Source organism: Euprymna scolopes, chromosome 1, assembly GCF_053919585.1.
Source record: "Euprymna scolopes isolate OS-2025 chromosome 1, ASM5391958v1, whole genome shotgun sequence".
Taxonomy (NCBI): Eukaryota; Metazoa; Mollusca; class Cephalopoda; order Sepiida; family Sepiolidae; genus Euprymna; species Euprymna scolopes.
The window spans coordinates 158,683,769-158,704,334 of record NC_136482.1 but is presented as its reverse complement, the minus strand read 5'-3'; the positions used below and the strand labels follow the sequence as shown (position 1 = coordinate 158,704,334).

Genomic DNA, 20,566 nt, shown 5'->3' with positions numbered 1-20,566 from the left:
TTGTAGAAAAAGGATATGGATATGACTGTTTTTGTTGATCCAACTTGTTTGGTAAAATCCATATTATATGTTCTTTACATCCGTTTGGTAATAGTTTCCAAGTTATATCCTGGGTAATCCGCATAGCTGTGTATATATCCGAATCGGGCTAGTGCTTGTTTAAATTTGTCTTGGGTCCAGCCGAAAATAATTTCAAAGTCTGGTGGAAGCCTTTTCATTGGAAGCTTATATTATTTTAGCGGGGGGGGGGGGGGAAGTGTTAGGGAGAGTAGGCAATGGTAAGTGGCAGGAGGTGGGGTGAGACAATTTTGTGCATATTCATCCTAATATACACATGAACACACATATACAAACTCAACACTCACACACAATATAATATGTAATACACATACACATATATACACATATATACACATATATATATAAACATATATATACATATACACATATACACACACTTAAACATACATACATCTCTATAAAAATAGATATCTCTTCAAGTAGAATCTAAGAATCATAAAGTTTGACCGGTCGCTTAATTGAGGTCAGGTCGTGTACAAGATATAGGGACTTGGTTCGGGGTGGGGGGAAGAAAGGAGGAGGAATAAGAATAATATAGATATAAAGACAAAAGCCAAAACAAACTAAAACAAAGAGATGGGCCTAAACCGTAAATGGAATAATTCTTTTTTTCCTGATTTTTCCTAGTTTAATCTCAAGCCTCATTGTCAATTTAAATCGTATTTGTTCTGTCAACTCAAGTTATAAGTACTGCGCATGAGGTGCTAATTATTATTAATTTTATACTTATCTATATTTCCCTTAGAAAGAGGATTGGCATAGAGTTTAGAATATACTAATGTTTATTTAGCTAATTGTGAAATTAATTCTAATATTATTAATGGAACGTTTTATCTTTATTTTATGGTCATTACGGTAATAGTTCAATGCTAAGTAAGTTAAAACAAAGGTAATAAAGTAATGATAATACCTTACAGAAAAAGTTTAAAATCAGTATATCCATAACCTTATGCTATTTAATAATATTTAACCGGGGAAATTTTCTATAACTGCATTATTAATACATATACATACACACACATACATATATACACACATATACATATACATACATATACACATATATATATATATATATATATACATATATATATACATACACAATACATATATATATATACCCACACATAACATATACATACACACACACGTACACATGCATGAACGTGTACAATATATATATTTTTATACATATTCGCAACCATACGGTTAATACACACATACGCTCACTTATTCTATGTATACTTACATCTAAGCCCATATATACCCACAAATAACAGGTGTATCATATATAGACAGATATGCCCTCATATATACAAAAAATGTATTTAGAAATAAAAATTCATGCACTTATTTAACACTATAAATTATAGGAATAATTAGTGTATGTAACTTACCTAAGTTTATCAATGACATTTTTTATTTTTTAAATTTTGTTATAATTTTTTAACCCCTCCTCTGCTAATTTAACATTAATAAGATGAAAAAAGTGGGATTGTGTGACTATGGTTATAGAATTTGATTAACCTAGTAGCAACAGGGATGACGCATCAATGAGTATAGTTCTTTCTTGTTTATACGTACGGATCTGGAGATTACCTTGCAATGGGAAATTTTTACTCCTTTTCTGGTTAGCAGATGGGTGCGGAATTATAAATTCTTTAAATGGGAATCTACATGCTTTTGGAAATACTATTATAATGAGTGCCAATTACGTGTAGGAGATTTAAAGTGTAGTATTTCAATGTTCTTATAGTAAGGTCCTACTTAACATGTGCATATACACAAACAGAAAAAGTTATTTATGTGTTAAAACAGGTTATTAAGAAACTATCTTTAGAAATGAACATTATTTTATTATTAGTAAAGTAAGTGTTTAGATTTTAATCAAGACTGGTGTGTAATTAGTACTTTTTTATTTTTACCTATTTCTCATTTGTTCAGAGAGTGTATGTTATTTTATTTTAAGATTACTGTATTTAAATTTTTTCTTGTGTTTACATCTGGACACTAGCTCGTTCTTGGTATTAATTATGGGTTTATTGAAGGTTATGATGTTAACTGCCTCGGATATACAAAGATTGCAACACTTATCCCCTGGGGCATATGATCTAGATTTATTCAGTATTCTCCATTTAATTGAATATGGAATTTTCTTGTCCTCTAGGCTGTTGATTAATTTGGTTAAAGATGTGCTATTATTATCATTGTTTTGAGATCTTTCATTTTTGAAGGAATGTAGGTGGTTTGAGATTCTTATTTTTATTAAGCTTGATGATGCACCTATATACGTGAATGTTTTCCTTGTTTTATTACTGTTTATTTGTTCATCGGTCCCATTTCTATTGAGTCCTATATTGGGGGGCTGGGCAGAGATGGGGTATGGGGATTCATAGCCTTGGTTCTGGTTAGTACTAAATTGGTCTTCACTGGGAATTATATTATTGGATACGTTAGCTTGGCTGTTGTTTCTGTTGTTATTATTATTCGAGCCCTCGCTATATGTTTCCCTATATATGTTTGCGTTCTGAACGCTTCGACTATATTCATTGTTTTCATCGTTTGATTGGTTGTTTTTATGTTTTGGTAGTTGCGTGACTGTGCAGGCGTATACTACGTCCTTGTGTATGCAATCGTTATTGAGGGGGCATTCATTTTTATTGAGGCAGTTACATTTGTTACTAGGTATTAGGTCAACTGGTATATCCAGCGCTTTTTTAATTTTCCTATTATTTGTTGAAATTATTGTCTGTGCTAGATTAGGCATTGTGGAGTATGATATTTTTATGGAGTTTTTGTTTAATATGGTACTATACTTATGAGGGTATTTAAAGGATTTTTCCACTATTCTGAAAAATTCTTTTGGAATATTAGTTTTTACATTGGAGCTGAAAGGAGGGTTGAACCAAATGGCATTCTTACGTCTTACTTTTCTCTTCTTATTAAATTGTTTTTGATTTGGGATTGGGCTGGTGGCTGCGTATTTAGTGAGGAAATTTGTATTGTTCGGGACATTTTGGCTTATTTTGTTGTTGTTATTTTTTATTGTCATATTATTTTGGCTTATTCTGTTGTTGTTATTTTTTATTGTCATATTATGTGTAATTACTGAGTGTAGTTTTCTCGCTAAAGAGTGTTTTGTGTTATATTCTATGCGTTCCTTAAATCCTGAATTTCTTAAAGCATTATTGTAGAATGTCGATACCTGGTCAAAAGCTTTTTTGTCTGCTGATAGATTTGATATTCTTTTGGAGATAGATGGAACTATTGATTTGATTATTGATTTTGGGTGATTAGATTGTTTGTGTACATAAAATAGGTTTAGATTTGGTTTATGGTACGGGGTGTAAGATTCATTACATAGATTTAAAGATACGTCTAAGAAGTTGGAAGTTTTTTTATTTGTGTCGACATCTATAGTTAATCCAAAGTTTTTGAAAAATTCATGCAGTTTTTTGATAGTGTTGTTGTATTGTCTTGGTCTTGCGGGGGTGGCGAATAATGCGTCATCCCTGTATAGCCCCCCTTGCATGTTGCTGAATTCTATACTAATTTCTTTTAATAAATAAAGACCCACTAAATCAGTTACTTGTGCACTATCTGAGGATCCCATTATTATGTCGAAGTCATTAGGGGTATCTTTTCTTGTCCAATATTTACCTTCAAAATTTATTAGGGATCGTCTGGCTAATAAGATTAATTTAATCTCTAAATCCGTTATGTCCGAATGCTTTTTTGCAAATATTAGTGCCTTATTTAATAGTATTGGGGAGATTGAGTGATAGTAATTATTTATATCGAAGGTGATAAAGCTTATTTGTTGCTTATCCTTTAGTTTTAAGAACCAGTTTATAACTGAGTCCGTACATTGCCAGAGTGGGAATTTAACTTTGTTTCTGATGGAAGGTATGATTCTATCTAAGATTTTCTTGCTTACTAGACCAATGTCCGACCTAGATGGACAAATAAGTCTAATTGAAGGGTTCTCGTGGAAGTTTTCTTTGTGGTCTTTCAGTGTAAATCTGGGAGTGCCAGGAGTGACAATTTCTGTATGTTCGTGGATATTCATAATGTTAAGTAAGTTTTTAGCTTCTAAGTTGATTTCATCTATTTTGTTTTCGGGGGCAGGTTTATAGGATTTGTTTAATTCTTTGTATATAAATTTCTTATAATTGCTGTATTCTAGTTTATAATAGTTTTTGGTCTTATCGGCTGGAACAAATATATGTGAACTTTTACTGACTTTTTTCGCAAAGTTATTGATTTTCTTAGTAGTACTGTTAGGTGTATACCAGTTATTCTTAAACTTTATGTTTTTGACTAAGTCAATTAGCATGTTTTCAAAATGTTCAAGCTCTGGGTTAAACATAGGGTGCTGATTTGTTTTAAGCCCGTAGAATTTTGCCGCAGTTCTTTGTAGTTTCTTCTGTTCACGATTAGAGTTAACTTGGAGGCCTATTTTGAATGTTTCAGGATGTTGAACTAGTTTTTTTGTTGTGCTTTTCTTGTTGGTGTTTTGGTCAAAGTGGTAGGCTTTCCATCTGACATTTATAAGAAATTTGTTGATGGACTGAACAAGCTTATGTATGTATGAACTTTTAGAGGGAATTGGTATATTTTTAGCAGAAAGTAGTAAGCATTCTTTGTCAAACATATTTAGAAGGGATAGAAAAGCTCAACCTTGTTTGAAGGGAGCTTAATATTCTTCGGAGTAGTTTTTATTTAACAATCAGTGGTTATGTAAACGTGAGATTGTAGGTTTACAAAATATTACTGGCAGTAATATTCTATAAGTTATCCCATCTAAACGATATATATATATATATATATAATGAACTCATTTTTCCCCCTATGATTTTGACCTTAATAGCATTAAGAATCAAGACATTTTATGAAAATGTAATATGCACAAACTGCAGCACAATATCTAAGGTGTGTTATAGGCATATTACATCTCCACTTCCTTGATAATCGTAGATTCCTATATTTTTTCTGCTGAGAGTTAACTGCCACAATCGGTTAAAATCAATGGAAGTAGTAAAATCTTTTCTCTCTAATAAATTTCTCCTTCCCTCACTACCACTTACACCATTTCCAGGATCGTTTACAAGGGACTGTTATGAAGGAACACCGGTTTGGTTTTTTTTTTTTACTTTGTAGTTGCTTAAAAAAACTGGAATGGAATTTTACCATGCCTTTCCGTTCCATGCTTTCTACTGGGTGAAACGCACCATGGACTTAACCGAATCGAAGGGTTATTCACGCCATTTTTTTTTTTTTTTTTGCTGTGTTTTTTTTTTGTTGTTTTTGTTTTTCCGAACACGTTCATTTTTTTCCCTTATTTTTGCTTTTCCGATTTCTTTTTCAAAGAAGTTTTGCGTTTGTTCGCTGTTTTTTTTTTTTTTTTAATATTTAAACAGGGTTATTACTTTGCTTATTCTTTACTTTACCCCCCTCCCTTACATACACACACCTCCAAACATCCGGGCAATGCCGGGTACCCCCGCTAGTTAAAAATAAAACAACTTTATGAATTTCTGATTTTTTTGTGTACAATGTTTTCTTTATTTAATTAATTTGAATCTTTATTGAGGAGTATTTTGTATTATCCATTTATTTAAGAGGAGTATAATAGTCTGCAATAAATAAATGGATAAATAATATAAATTATTCATCTCAATAATAAATTCCAATTAATTAAATAATATATTCAGTACGAACCCAACAATGAAAGATAAGATAACAATTAAACATGGATTTATAAGACCAAGAAATCCAACCTTGATTGCCTTTAAAGGTCTGTGGCGCAGTGGTTAGAAACGTTGAATCTCTACAGTTCCAGGAGAGCATTGTCTGAAGATAGCGGTTTCAATCCTACCCAAAGCCAGCTAGAGGCCTAGTTGGGCAAAATGTGGTGAAACCCCAACTAGAACTTGAGTTAATAGTCCGCAATAAATAAATGGATGAATATTTTTTTTCTCCTCAGGGATACATATATCATACAGATTTTTTTTTTTTTTTTAAATATGGGTGGGATTCTGGACAAGCACTGAACCCCCCCCCCAAAAAAAAAACGCTTCAATTTTTACCTGTCTATTATTAAATAGAAAAAATTATCCAAGGCAGGCAGGCAGGAACTTTTGCAAGATTTATAAGAGAAACAGCAATTATTGTACAAACTGCACAGAAATATGTTAGAATGAATACATTTAGTGAGAGGTTTAGTGTTAAAATAGAAGTATCAAATCCATTGCTTTTTATTTGTATCTTAGAAGTGTTATCTAGGAGTTTAATCTATGAGTTGTTCAGAAGAATTGCTTTATATTGATAATTTACTGCTTGCCTGTGAAACAATAGAAAGTCTGTTAAGTTATCGTTTTATCATTTGTTTATGCAATACCCTATCAAAGGCCTTTGATACGTCAAGGGAAATTACCCTAGAAAGGAAGCCTCCATTGAGAGATTCACTAATCCTATGAGATATAACTGTTAGGACATCAGCTGTAGATCTAGCAGAACGGAAACCATATTGCATGTTACTGAGGTTCTGTTTACCATATTATCATTTGCTTGTAGTGGTTAAACAGTAAAGGAAGGCTCGGCTATTTCTGGTTATTTGCATCATCTGGCGGGCACACCTGCGTAACTTCATGGAAATTGTGGGTCGGTAAATGCAGAAGTACTGATAATCCTATTTTAGTTTTTTTTTGTGTTTCTTTGTGAACAACTTTCTATCCATTGTATTGTTTATAAACTTATTTCCTCTTATTTTTTTTTATTTCCTTTTTTTTTTTATATTTTTTTCCACTTTTTATTTTTATTTACTAACAAATTTCCTCTTATTTTTTTTATTTCCTTTTTTTTTTTTCACTTTAAAAAAAAAAATTTTTTCCTCTTTTTTTGTTATATTTTTTTCCACTTTTTATTTAACATTTGAGGGGTAGGATCGATAATAATTACAAGGGTTCTGTACTGAGTCTGTTGTTTGTCATTTGTATCTTAGAAATATTGTCCTGTGAATTCTATATCGGTTGTTCAAAAGAAATGCTTTATACTGATGATGTAATGCTTGCCTGTGAAACAATGGATGACCTACTTGTTAAGTTAAAGGTTTGGAAGTTTTGTTACCTTAGTGATACCAGTGGAGTATGAAGAGAAGTTGGTGCTTGTGTGATTGCAAGAGTTAGAAGAAGATGGAATAATTCAGGGAATTTCTGCCGTTGTTAACTAGCAGAGTTTTAACACAGTTGATCAGGTAAAAAAGTCTATTATGCATGTATCTGCAGCATATATAATGTATAGAAGTGAAAAATGGCCAGTGAGGGTTGAGGACATGCGTTGCATGGAGAGAAATGATGTGAGAATGATATGATGGATGTGTAAAAGGTTAGATTTGATGATCTCATTGGAAAATTAGATTTGGAGGGTATAAGGAGAAATGTTCAGAGCATGGAGACTTCATTAGTGTGGTCACATTAAAAGTATGGGAGTACTTGGGTTAGTAAATGGAGACTGGTTAAGATAGCATGGTTAGTTGGGAAGGCCAAACAAAACTTAGTATGTGATAAGGATGGATTTGAAAGAAATAAAAAAAAAAAATCCCGATTTGAGATAGGTTAGTTTTTCAGTTTAATTTTTAAAAGCCATTCAACATATGCCAGGATGTAAAACAGATTTATAACTGAATATGATGATGATGATGATAAGTTCAGCTTAGAAAGTTAGACATGATCCAAAATAAACCAGATTTTTTGGTCCATATTTTTTATTTTTACATACTTTCTTTTTTCTTCTTGCCTTTCAGGGAAGCCCTTGATGTTGACCATTATGGACTGGAAAAAGTAAAGAACCGAATACTTGAATATCTTGCAGTGCGACAACTTAAGAACAGTCTTAAAGGACCAATCATGTGCTTTGTCGGCCCACCAGGAGTTGGCAAGACGAGTATTGGTCGATCAGTTGCTCATATTTTAGGTCGAGAATTTCACCGGTAAATTTTAAAATAAACTTTTTTTTTATTTATTTGTTTATCTAGATGCATTCTCATATTTCTATAAGAGGATCCGTCTGTATGTCTGTCACATGTTTGATGTATGCACAAATTAAATTGATGTATATTAGAATAAGATTGTTCAGCGTCTGGTTTTTCAGTTTAACCACAGACACTTTCCATCCCTTATGCATAACTCTGGTATGGCCCATTCTTGAGTACGTTATTAAAGCAACAAATCCTTATCTTCGTTTCTTCTAAACGAAATTAATAAAAACTTATTAATTTGCTCACCATACTCTATATTTAGATACTTCTTACTTATTATGAGAGAGGAACTTAGCATCTAATGTTACTTTCCCTGTATGAGAAGAAAACTTTAATTAAGTAGATACTCATCTATGATATAAAAGGCAAAACAGCCGCGCGGATTTTTGTATGTCCAGCAAAGGCTATTTTTCACTGGGGTCCTCGGGGAGGGGGGATTACTAATTTTTTAGAACTTTTTATATACTCCCTAGATTATAATATCTATGATTTGTGAACAAAGGTCGTCTATCTCTTATTTGAGTGACTTTTATAAAATTCACGCTATTCCTTCCTCTCGCGTGTTTGTTTATGTTTTTCATATAAAAGCAAAACTAATCGAAAGTGAAGGCAGATTCCTGTTTTTCATTCCAGGAACGTCCTGAAACAACTTTGATCACTGTCGGGAAAACTCCTAATATCAGACAATTGCTGTTCATTTGGACACTCCCATTTTTGTGGGGATCGGGTTTTCCCCAACATCGTGGGGAAATGAATACAGCAGGCGGAAAGCTGAAAACTTAACTGGCTAACAGCATGGTTTTTTTTTTTTTACATCTCCAAACACCCTAGCAATGCCGGGCACCTAGGCTAGTTTATATATATATTTAAAAAAAAAATGTGTCCTTCAAAAAGTTTTATTCAACAATTTAATTATAACTCCTCTGATATTTAAGGTACAGAAGCAATTAATGGAACTATTTTAATGTGAAATATACAACAGTCAAATTCTATACTAGTTCTACTTATTAATTGATTGTCCCCCATCATATGAAACACATATTAATGAAATGTAAAAAATATGAAAATATTCGTACGAAATATTTCAAGGAACAAAACCTTAAAACAATATTTGAAAAAGAAACACCTTACAAAATATTAGATTTCCTGAGAAAAATTAAACTTTTGGAACTTATTTGAAAATAAAGCAAACCACTGGCCAAAGTCTCAAATGAAGAATATTCTCTTCACCTTTTATGGCATGAAATGACCTATAGGGTTGATGTGCCGTTAAACAAAAACTTACCTACCCATCATATGTGCTGCGTTTTTGAGTTGTTTTACTGGGGAGTAAGTAGACCTACTATAAAATTTAACATGATATGGGAACCATTAATTATAAATAATAGATAATACACAGTAATAACTAAACAATAATAATATATATAGTAATAATAAACATATTAATAGAATAGCGTGTGTGTTATTTATTTTATGTGTCACGCTTACATTCGAGTGACCGTCATTTAATTGTTATGGACTTCCAGTTTTTGTAATAAATAATTTTACCAAAAATTCTTCATAAGTTTTGGTTTCGGTTTCGACTATAGCTGCTAGCACTCAAGTAATTTATTTTTTTATAAATAATTTTACCAAAAATTCTTCATAAGCTTTTGGTTTCGATTATAGGTTGAAGGAACTCAAGTTATATATATATATATATATATATATATATATATAAAGTATGAAAAGGTTAGTAATTGCAATTAAGAATAGGAAATTGGATCAAATGTTTGTAACATGTCTTCTTCCTAAGATTAAGGGTGGTGGTGTTTGATCAACACTGCTGGGGAGCCATGATGTAATATACTATTTTGTTTTTAAATCCCCGAAATAGTGTTTCATGGTAAACAACTGATGATCCCTTGAAAAATAAATTATTGGTATTATAGTAAATTCGAGAGCGAGTTGATGCAGTGATTGCAGGTGATTAAATGACTTACTGACTAGATGGTTTTCTAACGAATGATAAAAAATATTTTTTTGTATAGTTTTAAAGGTTAAAAACTTCAAAGACTATATATATATATATATATATATATTTTTTTTTTTTCATAAGTTTTTATTTCGGTTTCAATTTAAGCTGATGCACCCAAGTCATATGGATATATTTTTTTATTTTTGAAATCGCGACTTTATAATATAAAAAAAAAAAATCGATAGAACATTAACTTTATAATAATATGTACAAAATCTGCAAGAATTAAAAGATCATATTTAAGCGTACTTTACAATAGGGTGTCCCTGTTAGCTTAGATAGTACTTTTGCAGTTTTAACAAAAGAGCTACAATAATATCAGAGCATCTCTATTTACACTGAACATCCACAGAATGCCAACATCAATATATTACATATGAAAGAGTCTGCTGTAGAATTTCCACAGATCCTGCTAGTTAATAATAAATAGTGCTATTTTTGCCTCTTCCTGACGACCAATGAGAAACTGCAAAATTAGAGAATATTACACGTTTTTATAGATTGCAGTATTCTGCAAATTTTATACTGTTACAAATGTAGGGCTATCTTCCATCGTTTGAAAATAAACATTTCTATAAATTTTGTGACCTTGTGTTCCAAGACATTGCAAAGAAAAATGCTTCTTTTTAATTCATCATTTTTGCTGAGTTTTTCCATAGTTGTTAAAATATATTTTGAGGTCTTGTTTTGTTTCGTTAAATATTATAAATAAAATTTCCAAATTTATTTTTCTATTTATAATGTTCAACTCTTTTGATTTCTGAATTTTACTTTTCTATTGTAGAATTGCCTTGGGTGGTGTGAGTGATCAGTCAGACATTCGAGGTCACAGACGCACGTATATTGGAAGCATGCAAGGCCGTATCATACAAGGCTTGAAACTGGTTGGGACAAACAACCCAGTTTTCTTACTGGATGAGATTGATAAAATGGTGAGGAAAAATCTAGTTTAATTTTTTTTATAACTTTTTACCATTACTCTAATGAATAAGTTGAATTTTGTTTTTACTTGGGAGTCACCACTTACCAAGGCCTGAAGGTCACTCAAGGACAAGGGTTATTGAATATAAGGTGGTGGTGTAGTAATCACTTGTGGTGTAAATTCGGTAGTATTTGGATTATTTATGAGGACGGCTTAACAGGAACTTGTTTACATTAGATTTGAAGGCTACTATGTTGTATTCCACTGGCAAGCATACCAGTGGAACAGTGTTCTAAAGGCAGACAGTTCTGGGAAAGAAACTTTGTTCATGGAATCTGTGTTTACATTTGGACACAGAAAGTGGGGGAAATCATGTATAGTGGTTGTAGCTAGTTGAGTGTTTTTTTTTGTGAAAGTTTGGTCAAAGTAAAGCAACTAAAAATGTGTGTGGATATATATTCAGATACGTCGTTTTTTTTATTTATTTATTTTTTTTTTTTGTACGAACAAGTAACCAGTTATTATAGTTATGCTGGTATGGCATTTGAAAGCTCAACCCTATCTTTAGAACTCTGTTGTGGTGACACTGATGTCTGTTAACAAAAAAAAAACCCCAAAAACTGTTAAAGAGCTTGTTGGTTTTTGTCTCAGTCAGTCAGTGCCTAGACTTGTGTTGAATAAGATTGAAAGCTTTCGATAATAATATTCAATTATTATTTTAGAGATTGGTTACATTGTTGAAAACCTTACTTTGTACAAGGTGGAATGATAAAATTGTCGCCATAGAAAAAACATGGTTCTATTTCTGTTTGATGGAGAGGTTTTTGTTTGTTTGTTTTTTTTTTCAGACCATTTACTAGTTGGCTAGTTGTGTACAAATCCCAAGAATGATAGGAGCCTTCTATCATGTCTGAAAGTGACACAAAATTTAATGAGTGAGATCAGAGGTGCACCACTGTACAACTCCTGCTCTCTACCGATCAAAGTTATGACAACAGGATTATTACCAGCACCCTCAAAATGCAAATTCGGACGGTTCAACACTTGAGGGCACAGTTCAACAAAGTTTCTGGCCATTGGCATGGTTTCAAGTGAGGGCCACATCATGCCACCTCACATCTTCAAAGTCTGCTTGAAAGTCAATACCAAAGTGTACCTGGATGTGCTGAAGAGTATGGTGATCCCCTTGTGCAATTAGGTGGCCGCTAGCAGATCCTGGGTGTGACAGCAGAACTCGGCACTGGCCCACAAGTCCAAATGAGACCCAGGCTAAACTTCAGAAGGAGTGCTATGACTTTGTACCCTTCTCTCACTGCCCCTCCCTTTCTCCCCCTATCTGAACCTGCTGGACTACTTAGTTTGGTCATACATCAAGAACATCACCAACATAACCTCCCACAATACCAAAGCCAGCCTGATTGCTACCATCCGCTAAGTATTTGCCAAGTTCTCACTGACGCTTGTGGAAAAGGCATACTCTCTGTTCCGGACTCATATCAAGGTAGTGATTGATGCTAAAGGCAACTACATTGAATACATGTTAGCTCTACTACATAATCAAGTTACCTGAATTGATTTTTTTAATAAAAGTCTTGAAATAAAGCTACAGTTTTGTTATCTTTAGGGCAAAAAATTGATCATTTTTCCCTGTAATGTTAATTTGAAAAATTTAGAAAATCAAATGACATATCATTTTTTATTAAATGAATAAAATCATTTATTTTTCTGAGATTTTCAGTATAAGATACCTTTTTCAAAAAAGCCTTTTATTTTTCTCTTCATTTTGCTGGTGGTAATAACTTTGAGGGTCAACCATTCATGGAGAGAGAAAAGCATATGTCTGATATTATTGACAATTGTTGTAACATGTTTAAATCGATGCGTTTGTGTGAATTTTAGATAGATTAGTCACATCATTCAAGACATTTTGTAAGATTAATTTGAAAATTATGATTTTATTGTAATCTGGTCATGTGACCTGTTTATGCAGATATAATTGGTCATTGTATCTTCTGTTTCCATTTTCTTGTTAGTATTGTCATTAGGAAAGGAAAAAAATGAAGGAAAGAAAAAGGATGAAGCAAATGTGAGAAAAGAAACAACAAACTAGTAACTCATTCACTTGATTGGTTTGTCAAAGTTTTTACATTTTCTATTAATTACTAGCCTAAGTACCCGGCATTGCCTGGGTGTTTGGAGGTGTGTGTTGAGCAAAAAAAAAATAAAATAGTGGTAGTAGGCAGGCAGGCCTGAACTCGTACCATAAAGGAGGAAAAGAATGTGAAAAAAACAAAAAAACGTGACGTCTTTGCCATTGCATCCATCGCCAAACAGAAAGTGGTGAAGGTTTAAATTAAGGCTAGTCAATCGAAAAGAGGGGCTGACTTTCAAAAATATTGGCGTAAAAAGCGACCTCTTCTTGTAGAAGAGTGTCTAGTTGAGGGTGAAGGAGTTTGTTTTTAACCAATTTTTCGATATTTGTTGTCTGAAAGGTTGAGCTTCAAAACAATACCGATCTCATGAAAAACCATGGCCTCTGTCGAAAGTTTTAGGCAGACATCCATACATACATACATACATACATACATACATTTAAACACAGGTGAGATTTATATTATAGATGTCATATTTTTTCTTTTTACTTATTTTTTTTACAAACAAGGCTTGTTTGTTCATTTAAATCTTTTGCACATTTGTACAGTCAGGAAAGCAGCAGGGAATTCCAAAGTCTAACAGTTTTAGGGAAGAAACTATTTAGAATAGAAAGCTTTCCAGCATCTAGTGACGCCTACAATGAAAGGATGGAATTTTATTCATATTGAGGGGATACATGTGCTATGGATTCATTAAAATGTTTGTAAAACAGACACAGGTATGCAACACTGGTGATGGGACAGAGTTTGGAATTTAGTTGGTGCAAAAACAATATCGTTTTATCATGCATGTTACTTTTATATATGATTTCTGAATTAATTCATTGATATATATATATATAGCCATGTTGTATATCATTTTGAAGCACGTTTTTTCGCTCTATTGAATCATGTTATTCGTCACCATCCTCAATCTCTTCATTCATTTTTGAAGGCTTTTCGACAGCATGGACAAAATTCAAATCTGCACAATTTTCTTGTTCCAGTTCAAACTAGGCTGAAAAGCTGCTGAGACAGCTCGTGATATCAATGATGCATTTGGCCTAGGACGTGTGGTTTAACGGTGGTTCAAGAAATTTCGCAATGATGACGAGAGCCTCAGTCATGGCCGGTCGACTGTGGTTGATAAACATTTGAAAGCCTTAATTGAAGCCAATCCTCGCAAAACCACACGAGAAGTTGCTGTTGAACTCGAGGTCGACCACTCAACAGTCGTTCGCCATTTAAAGCAAATAGGGAAGTAAAAAAAATTGGATAAATGAGTGTCGCATTAATTGAATGATCATCAAAAAATCGTTGTTTTGAGGTGTCTTCTACACTTCTTCTGCGCAACAAAAACGACCCATTTTTCAAGCGGATTGTGACGTGTGATGAGAAGTGGATCCTCTACAACAACCGGCGATGATTGGCACAGTAGTTGGATGCCGGAGAAGCTCTGCAACACTTCCTGAAGCTGAAATTGCACCAAAAAAAAAAAAAAAAAAAGGTTATGGTGACTTTTTGGTGGTCTGTGATCAGTCTCATCCAGCACAGCTTCTTGAATCCAGGTGAAATGATTACAGCAGAGAAGTGCTGCTGACAAATTGACAAAATGCACCAGAAGCTCCAATGTATGTGCCCAAGATTGGTCAATATTAAGGGACCAATTCTCCTCCATGACAACGCTCACCCGCATGTTGCTCACCTAACCCTCCAAAAGCTGAACGAATTGGGCTATGAAACTCTGTCTCATCCGCCACATTTACCAAACCTCTTGTCTACCGCTTATCACTTTTTCAATCATCTCAACAACTTTCTGTGTGAAAAATGCTTTTAAAAGCCGAGATGATGCCAAATCTGTCTTGAATGACTTCATCACTTCCAGAACGGATTTCTATGCTAATGGGATAAATAAACTTGTTTTTTGTTGGCAAAAATGTGTCGATTCTAATGGTTCTTATTTCGATTTAATAAAAGTTTATTATGAAAGGAGCTATGATCTTTTGAAGTTGAATGTTAAAAAACAAAATTATTTTTGCACCAACCTAATAGTTTGGAAACTTTTTTTTTGGGGGGGGCATGTTTAAAAGGAAGAGACTAATGGTAGATGCACTAACCCAAATCTGACAGCAATACTCTATGCAAATGGTGACTTATTTAAAGGTGCAGGATACTGTAAGATATGATTAATTTTTAATTTGTAGATGTAGAATATCCAAATAATATTTAGAATCAGATTTGAGACATTTTTAATCTGATGATAATCAAAAAATGTATTTGCTATATTGTCAGGTGGAATATTAATATATGTCAGAAATGTCGGCAAAAGACATCTAAAGGCCTTTGAAATTGACGGCAGCAGATGGAAAACTTTGGTCTCAGTCTGTTCTGCTTGAAGACAAGCTATGCAGTTGGGTCTTTCCCCTGTTCAAAGAGAGACTTTTTAAAGAAAATGAAGCAGAAGAAAAGAAGGTTGAAATCTGTCAAGAATAAAGAGAAAAATCTGAACACGTAACCATAGTCTCCCAAAATTGAATGTTTTAATGTAATGCAGTACTTTTATTATTTTTTCTTCTGTTTATTGTTTTTATTTTTTTATTTTTTATAGAATAAGAGTATCCATGGTGATCCAGCAGCTGCTCTCCTTGAAGTCTTGGATCCAGAGCAGAATGATACATTCACTGACCAATATCCTTTTTAAAAATTTCACATATAATTCCACAAAAAATTAATTTCTGAAAACTTTTATGAATTAACATAGCTTTATCTTATTTTGCTTTATCTATTTATTGGAGGTGGGGGACATGAGTAGTATAATGGATACCAACACAGACTATGGAATTGGCTGGGAAGAGTTCAAATCCGGTCAAATTTATTACATTCAATTTATACCACTACCTGCTTACATACTGGCATGGCATAGCTGAAAAAGGCATGAACTGACTCATCCTAAGTTATGCATAAACAAGAAATTTGTGTTAAATAAACTGAGGTTAACATAAAAATTTTCAATTACAAAAAGATGCACTTGAAGAAATGCTATAGATGCGAATACAGGGTGGAATGATAAAATTGTCGCCCTAGAAAAGATATGATACCATTTCTGGTTGATGAAAACCAGTTTTCTTTTTTTTTTTTTTTTTGGTTGCAGACGATCTACTAGTTGGCCAGTTGTGTACAAATCCCAAGAGCAATAGGAGCCTTCTATCATATCTGAAAGTGACACAATGTTCAATAAGCGAGATCGAAGATGCACTGCTGTACAACTCCTGCTCTTTACTGATCCAAGTTATGACAATAGGACCATTGCCAGCACCCTCAAAATAAATTGCTGGATTGCCATGAATAACAGGAACATACCCAGAGTGATGAAAACAAAGTTTCCGGCCACGGTTATGATCTTTGGTGTGGTTTCAAGTGAAGGCCACATCATGCCACCTCACATCTTCAAAGTCAGCTTAAAAGTCAATACCAAAGTATACCTGGTTGTGCTGAAGAGTGTGGTGATCCCCTGATACAATCAGGTGGCTGCTGGCAAATCTGGGTGTAGTGACAGTACTTGACACCAGCCCACAAGTCCAAAGAGACCTAAGCTTGGCTTCAGAAGGAGTGCTCTAAGTTTGTACTTTTCTCTCACTGCCCGCCCTTCCTCCCCAGCTGGAACTGTTGGACTATTTCGTTTTGTTATATGTTGAGAACATTACCAACATGACCTCCCACAACATTAAAGCCAGCCTGATCGCTGCCATCCGCCAAGTATTTGATGAGCTCCTGTCAGTGCTTGTGGAAAAGGCATGGTCCTAGTTCCAGACCCGTATCAAGGCGGTGATTGAGGCTGAAGACGGCTACATTGAATAGATGTCAGCTTTACTAGATAATCAAATTAACTGAATTGATTTTTTTCAATAAAGGTTATATGAAATAAAGCTGTAGTATTATTTTCTTTAGGGCAACAATTTTATTGCTGCACCTTGACACGTCTGAATTATCACTCTGCATTTGAAAAAGTTTTTAAAATTATAAATCGTTTCTAATGAATTATTTTTCGATATATATTATCCCCCCGCCCCCTACAAAATGAGTTGATTTGCAGTAAAATAAGTGGACTAAACCTATTGATTTATTTTCTTAATAAATCGTACACATACAAGAAAGGAGAAAATAATCATTGGCAAGCTCTGTATAGGTCATACACACATAATCCAATCATATATGCTAAACACAAAAATTAGGAATGAGACTACATACCTCCACCTGACAAAGTAAGGATGCACCAAAGTCTTATCTGGGCCTACTTCTCTATATTGTATGATGTATTTCGAAAATAATACCGTCTGGTTTTACAATTTTTTTTTTTTACTTAGAATTTAGGATTAGTAGTAAAGTAAGGAAAGTTTTTGGAGTTAGTGGGAAGTTGGGAAATTGATGGTGATATTGTGTAGAGGCAACACGCAGGTTGGGAATTTCATTTTTGTTTCAAATTTTTTTTCTGTTGACCACTCACATCCCTGAATTAGCCGTAATTTACATATACCTTACCATGTAAACTCAGCTTTTACTGAGATTCTACCTCTAACTCTTATCCTCTCTCATTGCATGTTGTTTGAACTCTCGTCCCTGTTCTTATGTTTTATATGGTATCTCTCGCTCATGATTCTTTGTGTTCATTAACAATAGAATAGTAATAAGGAAAGAAAAGAATAAAACGATGGGAATAGCCCATTAAAAACAAAGGGAATACCACCTCAAGTAGTGATACTATTTTATTTGTAGCTGAGCAATGTTTCACAACAATAAAGAATAATTTATAAATTACAAATATTAATTCAAACAATCAACTTATTTAAAACATTAATTAAAAAATCATCTTTAAAATTACAAATATTAATTCAAATTTAAAACATTAATTAAAAAATAATCTTTAAAATTATTAATTCAAATAATCAACTTATTTAAAACATTAATAAAAAAAAATCAACTTTTAAAATTACAAATATTAAAATAATCAACTTATAAATTTGGGACGCATGCATCAAATCCAAACAAAAATCTTTAACGATTTAACCTATCTGAATGTACCCTTTGACCTGTCGCAAGTGTTGTTCATCTGTACTGCAAACAACATGTCGACCATTCCAGCGGCCCTGCTTGACCGAATGGAGATAATCCGGATTCAAGGCTACACACAGGAAGAAAAACTGCATATTGCTGAACGTCACCTGATTCCAAAACAGTTGAAGCAACACGGTCTGACAAGAGAACAACTGCAGATCCCAACAGACACGGTCAAAATGATGAGTAAGTGATTTTGCTTTTTGATTTTGAGGAATCAAACTTGTCATTCGTGGATCAACTGTCAGTGTATGATCAAACAAAAGTTGCTGAGAACATTCATTTAAACAGTCATTAAAAAAATATTTTTTTTTTGAGAACATGAAACTTATGTTTCTGATTTTTTTTTTTTTTTTTTTAAAGATGAGAATTGATAATTTGTATTATTTGCTATGATCTTAAGTGATATATTCACAATGTTTTGGATGATGTACTCTCCGACCTTCTGCAGATGTATCTTGTAGACCCGTGGCATAACAGATAAAGTACTAGGTAAAATTCAGTTCTAAATGGCAATCTTTTAGAGGTTGAAGGTTCAATCCTTAGTATGAGCAATACTAAAAATGCAATTGTGAATTATTTAAGACTTCTACCCATTATGGCTGACAGAATGAGAACATGCTACTTTTGTAGATGAAATAAAACGTTCTGATCAAAATTTCATGCAGATTTTCAAGTTCACCAAAAAGACACTTTTTTTTTTTTTTTTTTTTTTACACAGATATCACCACTTATCAAGGCCCAGAGGCCACTTAAGTATAAGGGTTAATGGGTATACATTAGGCAATGTGATTATAGTGTAGTAAACATAAGTAGTGGGAATTTTGTAAATTCGATTACTTAGGGGGACGGTTCATCAAGAACTTGTTTACATTAGACTTGAAGACAATCAGATTGTAGTCAGCTGGAAAGCAGGCAATCGGAAGAGAGTTCCACAGGCGTGTAGTTTTAAGAAAGAAGCTTTGTTCATGGAATCTGCATTTAGGTTTAGGCACAGATAAAAAGTATGGGAAATTATTGATAGTGGTTTTGGCTAGACGAGTGTTTTTCGTGAAAGTTTGGCAAGGGGGGGCATAAATTGAAGCTCAGCTGAGCACTTGCCATGAAAATAACGATAAAGCAGAGACAAGCTCGCAACATCTCTTTTGTGGGGAAAAAGGTTGCAGGAAAGAGAAAAGGGATCCCCACTAAGCTACGAAGTCTATTTTGAACTCGAAGAAAGTCGGACGTTACATTGGCTGAAACATTGTGAAAACAACACTCAAGATGAGAACAGTATTTTGAATAATCCAAATTATCAATATTTATCTAAAAAATTCAGAAACATAATCAAATGTATATTTCTTTAGCTCTCCTGAACAATAGCTTAGTCTATTAATAAAACCTGCAGTAACGACATAGCGATTACTCTCAATATCTTTTCCTTTTCTTTGTGGTCCTGGATATGACCTAAAACTATATCCGATGGTGAGGCCCCACCTTGCGGGCCTTGGTGAGTGTGGAGCCACTCTTTAACTGCCATTGCTCCCAGATCCACTCTGACCCGGAGTGGTAGTACCTGTTAGGGTCCCAACTATAGGTTAAATAGAATCCAACTTAAAAAACAAATATACTCCATTAAAAATCGTTCCTCAAAATAACTAGATTCAGCATTAAATAACCTGAAAAAGGTTGATATGCCGTAAAACAAAAACAACCAACCAACCAACCTTTTCTTTGTTGCATTATTTTTTTCTTTTGTTCCTTCTGTTTCTTTATTTACAGTGTTTGTTTCCCTCTGTCTTTTTATCGAACATGCTTGTCTTTGCATAACTTATTTAAATCTATATTTTATATTATACGCAATATACCCACTGTTAGATTACACCGGCTTAGTGCTTAGGTGTGATGGAGAAAAAAATATACATTATTTAGACCATACATAACTATAAAATTCTAATTTTCATAAATACAAGGTGGAACAATAATTTTTTTGCCCTAAAGAAAACAACACTACAGCATTATTTTAAAACTTTTATTGAAAAAAATCAATTCGGGTAACTTGATTATGTAGTAGAGCTGACATCTCTTCAATGTAGCCGCTCAGCCTTAATCACCGCCTTGAACTGGAAGTATACCTTTTCCACAAGCACCAGTGGGAACTCTGTGAATACAGGGTGGCTTTGGTGTTGTGGGAGGTCATGTTGGTGATGTTCTCAACATATGACCAAACGAAGTAGTCCAGAGGGTTCAGGTCGGGGGAGGAAGGAGGCCAGTGAGAGAAG

At 33.5% G+C, this 20,566-nt stretch overlaps 1 protein-coding gene across 1 annotated transcript in view; it reads left to right on the top strand.

The window, feature by feature from the left end:
* Positions 1 to 20,566, top strand: part of LOC145276889 (lon protease homolog 2, peroxisomal-like) — a 103,127-nt gene that overhangs the window by 44,520 nt on the left and 38,041 nt on the right. The window contains exons 9-12 of the mRNA XM_080128328.1: positions 7,886 to 8,071; positions 10,921 to 11,068; positions 15,799 to 15,878; positions 18,256 to 18,488. Of these exons, the coding sequence (XP_079984454.1) occupies positions 7,886 to 8,071; positions 10,921 to 11,068; positions 15,799 to 15,878; positions 18,256 to 18,488 (647 nt within the window). The remainder of the gene's footprint in view (positions 1 to 7,885; positions 8,072 to 10,920; positions 11,069 to 15,798; positions 15,879 to 18,255; positions 18,489 to 20,566) is intronic.